This window comes from Eulemur rufifrons, chromosome 6 (genome assembly GCF_041146395.1).
Source record: "Eulemur rufifrons isolate Redbay chromosome 6, OSU_ERuf_1, whole genome shotgun sequence".
NCBI lineage: Eukaryota > Metazoa > Chordata > Mammalia > Primates > Lemuridae > Eulemur > Eulemur rufifrons.
In genome coordinates this window covers 40,260,330-40,278,497 of record NC_090988.1, presented here as the reverse complement: position 1 = coordinate 40,278,497, position 18,168 = coordinate 40,260,330, and the positions used below count along the sequence as shown (strand labels likewise).

General features: G+C 38.4%; 1 protein-coding gene across 1 annotated transcript; it reads right to left on the bottom strand.

Annotated features, from left to right (window-relative positions):
- Window positions 1-15,500: 15,500 nt before the first annotated feature.
- UBTFL1 (upstream binding transcription factor like 1) lies at window positions 15,501-16,685 on the bottom strand. Its single transcript, XM_069470479.1, has one exon. The coding sequence runs from the start codon at window positions 16,683-16,685 to the stop codon at window positions 15,501-15,503; it is 1,185 nt and encodes a 394-aa protein (XP_069326580.1).
- Window positions 16,686-18,168: the final 1,483 nt, after the last annotated feature.

The window sequence follows — 18,168 nt, the reverse complement described above, 5'->3', positions numbered from 1 at the left end:
ATTTTCTCTGTCAATATCTACATTTTGTTCCTCCTGGGTCTAGGTTTCCTGATAAACATAAGTAATCCCCTAAGGCTGCTTCTGTCCCAGAGGACGAGGGGCCACTGTGCTCCATGAATTTCCCCTTTCCCCCACCATGAACACGGGGGTCTATAATCAACAGCCAGAAGAAATTAGCTTTCATTCCTGCATCCCTCAAGTAGCGATTAAACACACACAAATAAATGCACCCATCTTGGAACAAAGTAAACTTTCTCTATAAGAAATGATCCTTGGGAAACCACTGGACCCAGGTACACTGTAGCAAATATGTAGGATGAGTAGGTCGGGATATCTAGTGTCCATCACAGAAACTATGGTTAATGATAGTGTATGGGATTCAGGATTTTGGTTAATTGATTAATTATAGCTGCTCTCACCAAAGAATATTAGCTAATTAAATAAATTTATAATGCATGTTATCTTTCTAATTTCAGGAGTGGATTTTGTGTCTCCCAAAATTTTTTGTTAATTTCCTATTCTCATTTTTCCCTATTCATCTGCATTTAAAATAGTTTAGATGATGTAAAACTAAGGTGTGGATTGCCCATTGTGAGGATGCAATCACTTCATGGCCCCGGGGCTCTATGAGAACACAGATCACTCTCTGAACCAGCCCTGAAAGGAGAGCCCAGAGCAGAGCTGCTGGCTCACTTGCACTGTTTCTGACAAGAAGTTTTTGACATCTTTCTCTCATTTATTTTTTTCAATATAACATGTCTTTTCTTTCTTTCTTGTCTGTTTTTTTCCTTGTCATTGATTTTGAGCAAATAGATTATGATGGCTATTGCTCTAGTTGTGAAAAATTTTTTTTCGTTTCTTTTGGGTTTATCAAGTTCTTGGATCTATGCATTTTTGATTATCGGATCTGGAAAATTTTTGGCCCATTACTACTTTAAATATTTTTCTGTCCTCATTTTATTTTAATTAATTTATTTTACTTTTTTTTTTATCCTTTGCAGATTTCAACAACATTCATATTAGACCCCTTGAAATTGCCTCTGGCTCACCGATATTCCAATCATATTTTAAAATTCTCCTTTCTGTTTCATTTTGTATTGAATGCTTTGTCTTTACATTTACTGATCTAATCTTGTGCCATGTCTAATCTCATTAATCCCTGTGTCAATTCTGGTTCATTTTGAATGATTACATTTTTTCCTCTTTACTGGTATTATTTTTCCACTTCTTTGCATCATTGATAATTTTTTTTGGAATTCCAGATATAGTGAATATTTTTGGGGTGTCGTATAGTTTTATTTTCCAAGTAATGTTTTAAGTGCTATTTGGAAGCTCTGTTAAGTTATTTGGAAATAAATAAAAGTTATTTGGAAATAGTTTGATACTTTTAGATCTTCCTTTTAAGAAATGTTAGCCTGGACTGGAGCAATGTTGAATCTAGAGATAATTATTCCCCACTGCTGGGGCAAGTTTTTTCTGTGTACTCTACCCATAGTCATAGAGAATAGCTATAAACAGTTGTGAATAATACATATTATTTTAGTAAGTGCATACTTCTCTGAGGAAAAGATGTCGTTAATTGGTGAACAAACAAACAATAAACAAAAAACCTTGGGGGTATTTATAAAACAGATGGGCCTCAGAAGAGATTAGTTTTGTGTTTTTTTTTTGCTTTTTCTGAAATCCAAGATAATTTTTAAAAAGCAATTTCAGAAACTTAACCACATCATGTATCTGAAATATGTATGGGTGTATTATGGAAGGTCCAGAGACCAGGAAATAATTCTTGTTCCTCTTGAAAACTTTTTTTTTTTTTTTGAGCAACACATTCCAAAGCTATGAAAACTCTTTATGGCCAGAGCTAAAGCTTTAGGTGGGGGAAGCTTCAGGGAAGGGAGGCTTCCAGATTAAATTATTAACTTTCGATAGAGTTTAGATATGAGTTATTCATTGAAAAAGGTTTTTTGTCATTTTCCACTATTGTAATTTTTTTGTTACAATGAAATGTATAAACTAAAGGGTAAAGAATGAAAAAAACTTTTTTTCAAAGAAGTCAACTTGGGAACAAGCCCTATGCTGTGAAGTGGTGGCTGTCAAAAGAACCTTTCAGCAGGACTTTTCCACAGATATCTTCTCACATTTGTGAAGCGAGGGCAAGAAAACAAATTGAGGCCCACATACCAAAAGTGCAAATGTTTAAAATGCATAACTATAGCTAACAAGCTGTCAATAAATATCTTTTGTCCTTTTGCTTTGGGAGATATTTTATACCTTCATCACATGGAAGGCTGGAGTAGAGTTTAGAATTGTCAGACCTATGCATGGAGCAGTTCCTGTCTTGTCTACTCTGGGAAAAATGAACCAGGGCAGCTCCTGGTTCAGACAGGGAATTTGGGATTTAGAAAACCAAGAGAGACTGTAGGAGCCACACATCTTCACAGACTTCTCTGCCAGCGGAGCTGGATTGGGTGCTTTTCGAGGAACCACAGAAAAGTGCTCTACTGTTTTGGTCCCAGAGCAAGAGCAACTCTTTCACCCTGTACTCATGGTTTCTGAAACTAAGAGGATCCCCTGTCCAGTGAACAGCCAAAGTGCCCTCTAGTCTCTCACTTCCCTTCTTCCAGATTTCCCTTGGCTTCCCCTCTCCCATTTGACTGGCTCCATCCCCTGGTAATGGAGACTTAGGAGCTTTGTGGGACTTTCAGTTCTACAAGGTTATTCCCCACTCTACCTCCATCCTGCCCCATGCATTCAAGCATCTGCTGACCTGGCTCCCCTTCCCATAGGGATTCTCCCTCCAAAGTCCCTGCCTTCTGCCCCCAGAATCAAATCTCCTGTCCTATCCTCGGATGGCTCACTCCAGGAAAACTCCCAGATCTCAGAGGAGTCCAGCAAAGAGCTCATGGGGGAATCATCCATCTTTCCGTGTACACAAAGTGAGGCATCCTAGAAGCTAGGGCTGCCTCATTTTCCTCTCTCTAGCTGGCAGTCGTTCCTCCAGCTCCTCAGAGTCTTGCTGTACCATTCCACTGTCCCAGTGTTCTCTGTGCAGCCAAGGCAGTCCTCTAAAACTCTTGTGCACAGATCTGAGACGCTTTTTCCAAATCCACAGTTTGGCTTTCTCAGACTACCAGAAAGACATTTGGAGCTAACTGTAAGTAGGAGGGGGTTTTCTCAAGGCTCCAGGGTGGCATCTCCTCCCATCTTGTAAGTAATGAACTAAATATGTTGTGGGGAAAAGCCTCACTCCTGATTATATTTTGGAGTAGAAATAAAATCTGATTTACTTGGATACAACTTGTCTTCCCCTGCTCTGACACAGGGGTTCCCTGAATGGGGGCTCCCCAGCCTTTCTGTCTTATACCCCGGAGAGGATTGGGGAGTGCCTGGCAGGGAATTCTGTGTCCTGTTCTAGAGAGGAAACCTTAGGTGGCTTTTTCTGGAGTGCGAGGAACAGGAGAAATCTCTTCTGAAGTAAGACTAAATTTGTTTACATTGCATTCTTACAATAAAATACAAAAATAAATCAATACAAGAAATAAAACATGAGCGGAGGAGGTGGCTCACGCCTATAATCCTAGCACTCTGGGAGGCCGAGGTGGGCGGATTGTTTGAGCTCAGGAGTTGGAGACCAGCCTGAGCAAGAGCGAGACCCTGTCTCTACTAAAAATAGAAAGAAATTATATGGACAGCTAAATATATATATATATATATATATAAAATTAGCCGGGTGTGGTGGCGCATGCCTGTAGTCCCCGCTACTCGGGAGGCTGAAGCAGGAGCATCCCTTGAGCCTAGGAGTTTGAGGTTGCTGTGAGCTAGGCTGATGTCAAGGCACTCTAGACTCTAGCCCAGGCAACAGAGTGACACTCTGACTCAAAAAAAAAAAAAAAAAAAAAAAAAAAAAAAAAAAAGAAAAAGAAAGAAAAAAAAGAAAAAGAAATAAAACATTACCTATGGTAACAAAATATACGTAAAATCAACCTCAGGGAAAATATCCCCGAAGTTTCCAAGATACTTGCCCAAATCATTAAGTGATGAAATAGTTTTTCCACCTATTTTGTAAGTTAACAATAAAAACTATCAATCCTCCCAATTTTTTTAGATACTTGGGAGTACATTAGTTGCGAAATTTGTGATTTTTGATGAGATTATGTTTGTAGAAATTTGTTTATGGAGATTAGCTGAGGTGATAAACCAATCTTTTCCTTTGTCTTCAGGAAACCTAATTATCCTTATTCACACCCATCTGAGGATCCGGAAATGCAATCACTTAGAAGTTGTGGGTGTGGTCTTCAGAGATCCCATAAAAGGAGGCTCAAGGAGCCAAGCTCATTCTTCTCCACAACAGGCAGAGTTAAGGTTGGAGCTCAGCGGGCTGCGGAGACTTCAGAAAGCTACCACTACTTACACCATGAGGTCCTGATCCCTAAACTGACTCCATATTAATTCTACAGCAAGTATTGGTGAGATCACAGAAATATTTCTTAGGTGAGTACACAATCTACAGGAGTTTCTACTACTTCCTAACACTGAAACAAACCACATAATTTTAATTTATAAATGAGCAAACTGAGATTGTTTTCATAAAGTGATATTGTTTGCTTAGTTAGCAAAAGTGACTCCATACCTATAACGTATTTATAAATTAAATTATTTCATCATCTGATCTTACTATCTACTTTGGAATTAATCTGATGATTTTTTTCCCTATTATTATATATATTTCATTATTGTTTATATATATGGTACTATTTCTAAATAGTTGTCAGATAACTTATAATTTTGTCCTTTTTGGAGATCCTATAAATTGGCTAGGAACATTTTATTCTATAAGGAGGTTATACATGCATTACATACTGCCTTATTGGTGGTGCATTCATGTACACTTAGAAGAGTGAGGGTCAAATATTTTTTTATAACATTATTAGGAAAATATTGCTGTTTATTGTGGTAATTTTGCCTCTTCATAAGCTTCAGTTTATTAACTTAAATTGTGAAGAAGCCAGGAAATGTTTAGGTGAGGGAAAGGGTGACATTGAGGATCATGAAGGAATCTCAGTAATAAGAATCCCATCTGTATTCATCTAATGTAGAAATATGGGCCACAATTTTTTTTTAAATAAATTCTATTACCTGACAATTATAATTTTTGCACAATGCAAAATGTGGCTGATAGTTTTAAAAGTCTTGGAAGATAATTGCTATTTTGAATTCTGAAAGTACTTGTCTGTTTGAAATCAGGATATAGCTAATAAAGATAGAATAGAGTCATCAGCTTAGGGTATTCATATATAAAGTATGATCCAGTTTTACAAAGTTTAATTTAGTCTTTATTATTCTGATGTATTGAGGAGTTGATTTTGGGAGGAAATCTGTGTGAAACAACAAAGGAACCTCAAAGCAGAATATTGGGTTTTGTAAATATGTCTTGTACACACATTTCTTATGCATTTTTATCAATGAGATGAATGAAAGGCATTTTCTAGATCCTGAGTGAGGTGAGTGAGAGACAGAAGACATGCAGATCAATTTAATTGTCTACATTACTGCATTTGATCAATTTTGTTATTTGTTGAAACATTTATTTTTTGTTTATAAGGCTATTGTATTAAACAGCATATCTTCAAGTTGATTGATAGATAGCTCCCAGAAGAGTAAATATACCAGAAAATGATTGTTGAGTGAATTATAATAGTTGCTTAAAAACTAATGGCTGCTTGGTTAACTGATTTTAATTTTGATCCAAAGCCACAGGGCCGGGTGTGGTGGCTTACACCTGTAATCCTATCACTCTGGGAGGCCAAGGCCTGAGGTTTTTTTGAGCTCAGGATTTCGAGACCAGCCTGAGCAAGAGCCACACCCCACCTCTACTAAACATAGAAAGAAATTAGCTGGACAACTAACAATATATAGAAAAAAACATCTGGGCATTGTGGCACATGCCTGCAGTCCCAGATATTTGGGAGGCTGAGGCAGAAGGATTGTTGAGCCCAGGAGTTTGAGGTTGCTGTGAGCTAGGCTGACACCACGGCACTCTAGCAAAGGCAACAGAGTGAGACTCTCTCTCAAATAAATAAATAAATACACAAATGAAAAAGACACAGCTATAACACATACTTATAGAGTAATGCTGGAAAAGTCATCAAGATAGGAGGATTATGAAAATTAAATTCAACAATGAGGTCAAATCTCAGTCTCTAATGCCATTGCAAATCAATGACTGGCAGGGAGCATTGACGGATTTTGAGATCCCTCCAGACCTCACCCCAGGAGCTACAGACTGGGTTAAGCTCCAGCAGTTCAAGCCATTTGGAGGAAACTAACACCCCACAAAACTGGTACATTTATACAGGAGAAAGAAGCTTGGCAAAGTCGATGCATTTTGGTTAGGCAACCGACAAAGTTACCTACAAAGCTTGAGAAATCTCTTTGCCTCAGTTTTCCAATTGTGTCATGCAAAGTAAAGCCTATTCTGTTCTCGATAGAAGTTTTTTTTTTTCAGTCAAAACTTGAGTAAATTTTTGCTTAGACTTTTGTCTCTCCAGGGCAGAAGAATAAATTCTTCTGATTTTCTTCCCTAAGGAAAATGGACTCAGAAATCACACAAGCCATTCAGAGAGAACTCACCTGTACCGTCTGCCTCAACTACCTTCTAGACCCAGTCACCATAAGCTGTGGGCATAGCTTTTGTAGGTCATGCCTCTGCCTGTCCTGGGAAGCAGCCCAAAGTCCTCCCCACTGCCCTGTGTGCAGGCAACCATCACAGCAGAAACACATCAAAACTGATACCCGTGTGAAGAAGATGTCTTCCCTGGCCAGGAAAATCAGTCTCTGGCAATTCCTGCGCTCTGAGGAGCAAATATGCAAGACCCACAAACAGACAAAGAAGATGTTCTGTGACGTGGACAAGAGCCTGCTGTGTTTGCTCTGCTCTAAGTCCCAGGAGCACAGGGCTCACAGACACTGTCCCATTGAAGTGTCAGTTGAGGACCAACGGGTAAGTGATGCCTCTGAGAGCACTTTGAAAGCTGGAGGGTAGTAGACTCAGTGAGATTAGAAAGGAAATGAAAATGAGGATTGTGACTCCATTCTCAACTCAGTACATAATATGTACTGGGTATTGCTCTAGGCATGGAAAACAAAGCTGTGAATAAAATACATAAACATAGCTGCCTCCATGAGGTTTGCATTCCAATGGCAGGATGATAAAGTGAATCAATTATTGTTTTACCTATACAGAATTATGCTAACAGCAACATGAAAACCTCATGTTCAGAGATTACTGGCTATGAAAACCACATGGGCAAAGAGGCTTTTATTAATATATTGGAAACATATTTACTAACACTACACCGATAAGTTAGATTTGAGTATACTGGAATTAGCAGATGAGAAGGAATAGCAGATGGACATTATAAAACAAGATGCTTGTCTCCAATTTACGCAGCTGTATAAAATATTTATTTGTCTTCCCTTGTTAATAATTACATTATTTGTGGTCTATGATCTTAGATCTTCAAAAACAGGCAGTTATGGAGGGTAAATAGGAGAAAATAATCCTTCTATTCTCCCTAAAGTACAGGCATTGAACATCCCTGAACTCTATCTATCAGCCAACATCAGAAATCTACAATATTTGCTTTTCTGGTGCTCACTTTCCTACTTTATTTTACAGGAGAAACTAGTAATGCGAATGAAATCTATATGGAACAAGATCCAAGAAAATAAGAGAAACCTGAATGAAGAGAGCACAACAATTAACCATTGGATGGTAAGTGTGAGACTTATTTCCACCGGAGTCAGCTTCAGATAGACATTGCAGAACCTTATCCTTTAAGAATGTGAGCTGAAACCATGAGTTCTGACATTCTACACATCAGTAATTTTATAGGAAAGATAACTGGGTTTTTCAATGTAGGGTCACATTGCCTTTGGTATGTCTAGACACTAAGGTATCATCAGCAACTAAAAACATAAAGCATTCCAAACAAAATTCAACAAGCAGTAAGATGAAGGCACATACAGGGATTTGAAGAAATTCAGTAAGTAGTGAACTTTGTCAAAATTTCTCAATATAGATTTAAAATCAATCTGTGTTCTGAGGGAAAAATAAGTGTTAAAAGGGTGTTTAGGGCCATGGGTGTTTCAGGCCAAGATTTATGTATGAGCTGAGTTCTAGAAAGCAAAGAGTATTCCAGGCATGTCATGCTGATCAGTACAATGAGCCCTTGGGGGTGGAAAAGGTATAAACAAGGATTTCAGAAGTGTGCCTGCCATGATAAAAGCTGATAGCACAGCAGCTAGACAATGATACTGATTACTGGTAGGACAATTAAAACATTTTCAAAAGCTTAAAAAGGGCAAAACTAAAGGAAAGAGACTCAGTGGAGTGAGAGAATGAATGCATGAATATCGGGAGGATACGCACTGAAATGAAAATAAATGTTCTTAAAATGAATGGGCAATATGAGGACTGTGGTCACGTACAGGAGGAAGATAGAAATTAGGATAACAGAAATCCTTTTAAGGGCTTACGTTTAGATATTTTAGAAATTCTGATCTTGTCTGATAGCTTCTATTTCTACATATAATATACAATATTTTTTCCAATTGTAAGTGGTCAGGTTGCAGAGTGGGGAGACTAATGTGTTAAATAGATCAGAACATTTCATATCATGATTTAGTAAGAAACCATAAATTTCAACTGTTTGAATGTAGTATTTCAGATTTCAGAGGATAAGTATTCAAGAGATTAACTCTGGAAGATAATTCTCCAGCTGTCTCAGAAACTTATGAAGTAGATAAGAATAGGTTACTCTCTTTGTGTTATTAAAGAGCAGAAAATAAGTGAAGGGAGAAGGAGAGATGAATTATGGATTCTGAGAAGTGGAGGGTACAGATTTAAGGTGTGAATAGCTAATGGGTGGAGGACAGGAACCAAAGAGAAACAGATGAGGTGTACGTGCAGGAGGGTAAAGCTGGCCTGGAAATGTGACCCAGGAAACCCATCTCCTTACAGGCTTATGTGTCCCTACTGACAAATGTTACCAAGAGTGAATACAGGAAGCTTCATCCAGTTCTCTATAAGGAAGAAGAACAACATTTGGAAAAAATGAGAGAGGAAGGTCAAAACATTTTACAGCAACTCAAGAGAAGTAAAGCAAAAATGCATCAAAAGAGTAAACACCTAAGAAAAATGTATGAGGAACTGATTGAAACATGCCACAAACCGGATCAGGAGCTGCTCCAGGTCAGAACTTGGTGTTTGCTGATGTCCACATCTTTAACCTCCATTGTTTAGTTGGTAGCCCAAATATATTTCCTCATTTCCTTCACCTCTGGTGGGGGTCACATTTCAACCAGGTATGATAGAGATAAACTAATTTCTAGCCATGAACAGCAAAGCTGTATGAGTTGTAGATGGTTATTCCAGAGAAATTCGCCTCCAAAATTCTTATATCATTTTTATCTAACTCTTATTTCTAATAAACAGAAATAAACAAGTTGGGCATTCCATTTTCGTCTCTAATGGACAATATGGAAATATTTGGGACATGGTCACATTGTCTTACTCATTCTCTGAGGAGGTCCTAGATTGAATTGCCCTTATTTGGAACCCCTTAGCCTTCAGGGAAAACCCCTAGAAAGAGCACTTGGCAGACAGTTGATGGTTACAGGAAGACATGGTGGCTGTGGTTCCTACCATGTCCTTCTCTCTCCTCATTCACCCTCAGGGTTCTGAATTTATCAAGAGTTTGGAGTCCATCAACAGGTTGTACTGGGCTTATCCTTTAGAGAGGAAAAGGTAAGCCAGATGATTGGAAGGTTTAGTGAATGGTTGTGATTGGTAATTTTCTTAACTTTGTCAAACCCAAAGACTGGATTGGCACAACACCCAATGTCTGAAGAATTCTAAGTTTTTATTTTTTTTCTTCACAGGATTTGGGAGACCTTTTGATGAGGTAAGTTTGGCCTTTAGTGTACACTAGGGAACCATGAGGGTTATGAAAGAGATCAAGCTGTTTCTAACAAAGGGAAGCTATTGTTAATATATATTTTAATATAGCATTTCATTCTTTATGCATCGATGTATTTGTGTATGGTACTGAATAGGATTTTCTGTGCTTCTGTATCCAAAGTTAGTCTTGATCCCCTGTCTGGGGGCTCAGAGGTATGTGCTGAAGAGCTCAATGCAGAAGTTGCTAGAAGGCAGCTACCTATGTTTTTAGGATTCAAAATCTTAAATATCTTGAGGTGTGAGATCTAGAATTTCCCAGGTAGTAGTTAAAAGCAAGTACCTCTGAGAGTCAGGAGGTAGAAGCAGTTAGGCCAAGAGACAGTAAGAGAGATTCCCCATGAATGGTAGAAGCCTATAAGAGGTTTGTGGAAGGAGGCAACTATGATTTCAGAAGAAATTTTTGATGAAGCATTTTCCATTGAATATGTATGTCTTTTTTTTTTTTAATTTTAAAATACCATGACCCAGAGCCACGCCCAGCAGGCCATGATCAATTGGATTCCTATGTCTTTTCTTAAGAACTATGATAAAGTGTTTGGCACCCAAAATATTAACTGAGTCCTTCCTCTTCCAGGAGTGGGTCAGTGCAGCTGCGCATGCCCCAGCCTGTCCATCCAGAGCTCAGTGCCAGACCCATCACTGGACTGATGTACAGACACCGCCACTTCGGAGGTAAGTGTCAGCCTGCGGTGTGACTGGGAATCGGTACCGTCCACTTTGGTAGTGTTTTCCTTTAGCTACTGTTTCTTTCTTTATTGACCTTTCATTTAGGAGAGAAAATAATCCTGTCAGTAGGATCGATGTTTATAGTCATATTTGTTTACAGTAATATGGACAAAATACAGGATAGCTGATGAAAAAATATGAGAAAAAAGGAACACTGAGAAACAGGGCTCCTTGGGAACTGGAATCGTTCCTAGAGAGCTTTTCAGTTCAATGAGTCATGCAGAACTGCAAATTTATTCAGGACCTTCCAATTTCTAATTATTAAGAAATGCATTTAGTGATGGTGATATGATGTTTCATTTAAAATATATTTCCTTAAAATTTCATATTTATTGAATTTTTAATAATGTGCATTTCAATTGATATTATCAGAAAATTCATGAATAAACTAAATAACTAAATGCAGACAGACAGTAGCATTTTATGAACAACAAAAATAAAGTTGGTGATTCAGGAGGCAGGACCTAGAGCTCCATTGCACATCTATACCTAGAGGGTAGCCCAGCAGGCAGAGGAAGATTAGACATTAGATAAAACCAGGCATTAGATAAAAGGCATAAAATTCCTAGTAGGAAGACACTTTCACAAGGGCATATTTAGGTTTTTTCTTAAGTGTACAGTAAGTAGCATAGAATAACACTGACAAAGCGATCACCATTTTGATAGGTCTAAGAATCTTCTCCTTTCCCCACCCCAGGAAGGGAAATGAAGGTAAGTTTTATTGCTGTGGAATTACAGCTATACACAGCTTTCCAGTTTTTCTTGTGCCATGAGAAGTAACCAGGGAGACATAGGCATGGTCTCCCTCTTCATAATCTCTAAATTTTAAGGAATTTTGCCCCATTGTGATTAGGTTCTTCTTTCTGCTGAAGGTTTATGGGTAGCACATGAATCTGATATTTTTCAGCCAGAAGTGCCTTTGTGGTCTTGGGCCATTTTGCCACTTACTATCTAAGTAGACTTTCTTATCTCATAGATAATGTACTTTTAAAATAGATCTGACTGAAATATTTTCTTCTTTCCACAGTGGCGATTTATTTCAATACTGAAGTAACCAATCACAACATGTTTGACGATGTGAGAAACTTCAGGTTTAGATCTGACAATCAAGATGAATCTTTGAATTCTGGCAGATCTATCTATTTTGCTAAGTGGGGAGCCCAGGCCTTCACCTCTGGGAAACATTATTGGGAGCTGGATGTCAACGACTCTTGGGACTGGGCTGTAGGAGTCTGTAAGGATTCCTGGATAAGCAGTCTTGACACAGTGCTTGAATCTGAGGGTGTGTTTCTTCTTTTATGTGTGAAGGAGGATCATCACTGCAGCCTCTTGACCACCTCCCCCATGCTTCCTCACTATGTGGAGAAACCTCTGGGCCGGGTTGGTGTGTTTCTTGATTTGGAGAGTAGAAGTGTGAGCTTTTTGAATGTTGCCAAGAGTTCCCTCATATGGAAGTACCCTGCTGGCTCCTTCTCTTTCCCTGTCAGGCCTCTCTTTCTCACTGGTCACAGATGAGCAGGGAGGGGTCAGGGACCCGACTGCAAGTCTGGGAACTCCATGTGCTGGGGAGCCCTTTTCAGTTGAAGCAAATCAATCATACTTTACTGTCTTCTAAGTTTTTCTACTTTAATGCAACCTCATTATATTGTTATTAAATGAGAAAATAGTGTGAAATGCAAAAATTTTTTTGATCTATTTTCTTTGAATTAAAATCATCTCTGTGTTCCATTACCTAATATATACTGTGCTTGTTCACCTGCTTTGTGAGCTTACTGGGGTTCTGGAAGTCTATGAGTGTGTGATTTCAATTTTTGAATACAATTTGTACATTCTGGACAGTCTTGGTTAGCCACACTGCACTTATCAGTCTGATATTGTCTCCCTCCTGTCAATCTAGTACATTGTACACACCAGTTCACCTTTAGGGAAAATAATTTTATTTTACAGTGAAATATAAACTGACCATCAGGAGGAAGACAGCCTTTCTACATATGAACAAAGATTAGCTGGTTCTTTTCTAATGGTATAAATTACAAAAGATATAGGAGGTGTCTCATATTCAGGCTATATTCTCAGCAGGTAATATAATGTCTAGGGCATAATGAGCACTTAACAAATATTTGATGAGTGAATAAATGAGTAAGAAAGCTACCTTCCTTTCAACAATGTTAGTTTACAGTGTGTTGCTCCATAATCTCTGCTATGTGACATAACATACAGTATCTTCACTGAATTACATTTCTGAATGGAGGAAGGTTATTTATGATAAAACATGATTCCTAAGGTTTCCAGTTAATTACAGAGAATAGTAATAAAATAAATGCTGTTAAACATTAAATATTAAATATAGGACAAACCCATTGGGTAGAAAATGCTAGGGACAATCTGGACCAAACAAATGGTTGAGGCTAGCGGTTCTCAAAGTTTGCTTCCAGCTCCAGCAGCATCAGTGTCACCTGGAACGTGTTATAAATGTAAATTCTTGGGCCACACCCAAGACCTACTGAATCAGAAACTAAGTGGGTGGGGGCTGCAATCTGTGGTTTAACAAATCCTACAGAGGATTCTGATGAATGCTAATATTTGAGAAACACTGATTTAAGCTGATTTACAGATGCAAAGCTTCAGTACATTTCTTACACCTGAGAACCAATGTATCGCTAGACTCAATTTGATTCAATAAGAGTGATTAAGTATGTCTTAGTGAAAAAAAATATAATAGGAGAGATTAAGTTCTTACACAGAATTTTGGGAATTCAGAAAATAAGTCATACAGCAGAATAGAAATGTTAAAAGAGAAAACATATAAAAAAAATAAGTCAATCTCTTTGGGTAATAGATTCTTTTCATGGAACATACACATGGTCTTTTATATTTTGAGTATTCACTTTATATAATAAAGGAAAAATCTCCTTTCTTCAGTTTTGAAAATGTAGGAAAACAGTAGTAGTCAAAAAATAATCCAGATACAAACAGACCAAAGAATTAATGAGTTCAATTTACCGTCTTAAATATTAGTCAGAGAAGGCATTGCACACAAGTATACATTTCTGTCATTTTTAGAGTTTTTATTTGTATATATTTACTCATTTTTGGTAGATATGGGAGTCTCACTATATTTGCCTAGGCTAGTCTGGAACTCCTGGCACCAAGCAATTCTCCTGCTTCAGCCTCCCAACATGATAGGATTACAGGTGTGAACCACCATGCCCGGCCTAGCTTTGGATTTTTTACCTGTCTGAAAATACCATTGTATAATGGAAAGATTCCAAAGGCTTGCTTAATGTTTGGAAATTTTTATGTGATATGAATATCAAGAATGTTAGAGCAGTGTTCTTTTATGTGTCAAAATATCAAATATGTATTCTGAGATACCAGTTGCAGATGCTGTGGTCTCAAGGTGCTGTTACAATTCATCCATAGGCCCTTGGTGCGAGGGCAGTGAAGAAGGACCCCAGAAATCCAAAGAGAAAGGCTCAGACTTTCTGGGCCTGATAAGAATGCTGATTTATGATATATTTGCAATATCAGTCATGTATTGCAAATGGGTGTCAAAAGGACAGACTTCATAATAAATATGCTGTGATTCTGACCTGATACCCACAAAAAGTAATTTCAGATATATTGTGTTAGTTCAACGTCATAGGCAAATTCATCAGTTTAAAAAAGTCAATATTAGGACTATATCTTTTTGACTTTATATTAGAAAGCTATTTCTAAATACAGAAACAAAAAGCACAAAACAATGTAAATAATGATGAGTTTAATTTGAGTAGAAATAATAAGCATTTCTTTAAGACACAAAAATGGAAAAGATCCAACATGAGTCTCAGAAGGATAGGAAAAAAAAAAAAAATGGAAAAGAACTGCCAGGAAAATACTATAAAACACAAAGCCAACAAAGTGTAAGTGTCCAGAATACATAACCTGCAACCTAACAGGGCAAACACATGCAGCTCTCTCTCCCAAGTACAAGAGTCCAGAGGAATTAGTTCGCCAGAAAAAAAAGTCTGAACTACATGTAAAAAGATGCTCAAACTCACTGGTAATCAGATAATAAAAAGCATGAAAGAAAAAGTTACTGCCTTCAAATGAATATTAAAAAAATATAAATATGAAGGTTTGGTGAGGTATGGAAAAACCCGGATTATCTCTTGATGTGGGAGTTTAATTCTTTACAAATCTCTTTTGTACTAATCTCTAGTAAAGGTCACATTGTATACAATAAGACTCCCAATGCATAATCTAAACTAGAACCACTGCTATGTCTGCCAGGTACAAACTGATCCCAACAACAAAATGCACAATCACAGATCTAATAACAAGTATAAAAACAAACACCTGGGATCAATCTCCATTCCATCAGTGGGGGAATGGATGAATAAATCAAAGTACAATCCTATTAAAGAATATAGAGTGTAGTGATAATTAGCAAAGTACCGCTACACGTTACAAATTGGATAAATCTAAAAAACACAAGCTCGAGGTAAAAAAGAAACAAAGTAGAATATGCGGAGTATGCTCTGCGTGCTCAATAGCATATGCCGTTACCTATGTGTCTATGCATTTAAAACATGCAAAAAAGCAAGGGAATAAAAAGAAGCAGGAGGTGACTGCCCTCCTTTTGACGTGGATGACATCAATGACCTCTGCTGGGATGTTCTCTGACCCTTTAGGGCGTGAACAAAGCTCAGGTGGAGTCTTGAGTCAGGAGTCCCCTGAGGAAGCTGAGCTACAGCCACCACCCTCGGAGTTAATCATCTTCATCTTCAATCCTGATGCTGGAGTCTGAAGTGTTACTACCTCCATCTTCTTCTTCATCTTCTTCCTTATTCCCTTTTGATCCCTCTGAGGGATGATAGTCGACCCAAACAGTCTCTGCTGAATCCGTCCCTGGAGCCTGCAGTCCCTGCTCCTTTCCAAGACTTTCTTGCAGACTCTGTGCTGATGAGCACTGCAGACCTGCACGTCTGAACTTGGGGTTTGGGCCTCTTGTCACAGGCATGTTCTTACGCTTAGCACATGTTGCTTCTCTGTATGCAGCATATTCTTCAGGTGACAGAGTCTTGAGCCAGAGATCCAAGTCCACCTTGTACTGTTTCTGCAGCTCCTCAGCCTGGCTTTTATACTGTTCCTTCAGGTTCTGTGGGACGCGTTGCCAGCGTCTGCCAATCTCTACCATGCGCTCCCTCAGGGACAAATGTTGCAGCTCCCTACTCGACCACGAATCTTGGTGAAACTTGTGGTATCCATTCATGGGCGGTTTCTCAGGCTCTCCATAAAATTTCACTTTCTGAGAAAATGTCTCAGTCTTTGGAAGAGACCTTGCTTCTTTTATGTTTCCCTGAAAATTCTTTTGGGCTTTGATTCGGCCCCGGGGCCTCTTGGAGACATTAGATTTCTTGGAGTTCTGAACTAGATCAGGGTGATCCTCCCTGAATCGTGCTAGTTTTTCCTCAAACTCTTGTTTTTCCTTCTGGAATGCCTGGATATATTTCTGTTTCATCTGCTCTGGCAGCTCCCTGTATTTCTTAGACAGGATCTTAGTCAGCTCCTGGTTTCTCAGCCCAGGGTACATTTGGGTGTACTGGGACCGCTGCTCCTTGAAGAAACGGATATAAGCAGTTAGGGGCTTCTTTGGGAAGTCTGGGTGTTTCTTGCCTTGTTTTCTTCTGTTTGGATTTTTAACATGTTTCTTAGCTTCCAGGACTAATTCTTTCAAAGTATAGGACTTGTTCAACTTACGAGAAATCTCTAACCATTTGAGTTTGCACATTTCTCCAGAAAAATTTTTAAAAGCTATTTGTCCCCAGTCCAGATGTGACTGAGTTGTTTGAGACATGTGGTTGTCATTGGATGGGAGATTATTCTCCATGCACTCTAGTAACATCAGGACGTCCTCTTTGGACCAGCGGTTTTGGCTTTTAGGCAACGCCATTTTGAGGTCTTTGGCCACTTTTAAGTTCTCGGTTCTGTAGACACGTCAGGAAGAGCACAAAACTCTTTACTCTCAAGACTCAGCAGATAATTGATTTTGGAAGTCTTGCAGTCTTTGTGATTCTATATTTCTGAGGAGAAGGAAAGAAAAGTTACTCTCCTTCATTGAGATTAATGAGAAAAATCACACTCCACTTGGGATATGTCCTGTGTATAATTTATAAAATAAGTGGAAAACTGTCTACTTCTGAATTAAAGTTTATGTTTGCCTTTCATAGGCTATATTTGCAATATTCAATATCTCCTGGCCAGGCGAGGTGGCTCATGCCTGTAATCCTAGTATTCTGGGAGGCAGAGGCGGGTGGATCATTTGAGCTCAGGAGTTTGAGACCAGTCTGAGCAACAGTGAGACCCCGTCTCTATCAAAAATAAAAAGAAATTATCTGGACAACTAAAAATATATAGAGAAAAAATTAGCCGGGTGTGGTGGTGCATGCCTGTAGTTCCAGCTACTTGGGAGGCTGAGGCAGAAGGATTGCTTGAGCCCAGGAATTTGAGGTTGCTGTGAGCTAGGCTGATGCCACAGCACTCTAGCCCAGGCAACAGAGTGAGACTCTGTCTCAAAAAAAAAAAAAAAAAAAAAAAATATCTCCACTGCTCACCTCAACCTGCCTTCTGGCAAATCTCACCAGAGCCTATCTTCAATAGAACTGAATAAGACTAACACCAGGCCACTCACTCAAGAAGCCTAATATAAAAATAAGGGAAAGAACATTCATTCTGTAGCTCCTTGAGTGTGACCACTTTCTAAGTGCAGCCCAAATGGCCATGACTAAAGGTGCAATTGAGAAGCTGGAGATTCAATGAGACAAGTCTAAGAGCTCCTCCAGACACACAGCTAACTGTGATCTTTTTACGGGGGGAATATGAACCTATAATAAAAGACTGATTTGTAGATGAACTATTCTGCTTCTCCTTCCAAATAGCAAGGATTTAATTGGCATTATAAAAGATTTTTAATTGTATTTGTTTAATTCTTTGTCATATTTAAAGCTCAGTGACAGTTTTGTCTCCTCCAGGAAGTCCCTCCATAATACCTGGCATTTACCAGAAATGTTTACTTGAAAACATGGCAGATCTGATGGCTACTATTTTCTTACCAATTTTGTCTTGCCTAATGTAGTATCTCTGGTACACATTTCCTCACATCACTCCCCAAATTGTCCTAACTCTTTCACTAGTCTTTTTAGGATAATCTTCTATTCTAAGACTAGCTCACATAGGTAAAATTGCATACAAATACATACAACATTAAATAAAGCCAGATCTTGCCTAGAGGGTAAATAAGAAGTATAACATGGGGCCTATGGGAGGAAAAAAATATGCATAAGAAGGGAAACACAACAGACTTAAGAGGCAAATGGAAGGGGAAATTCTGAGAATAAGCTTTTGAATATCTGCAAAAAAATTTTTGAGAACTATTT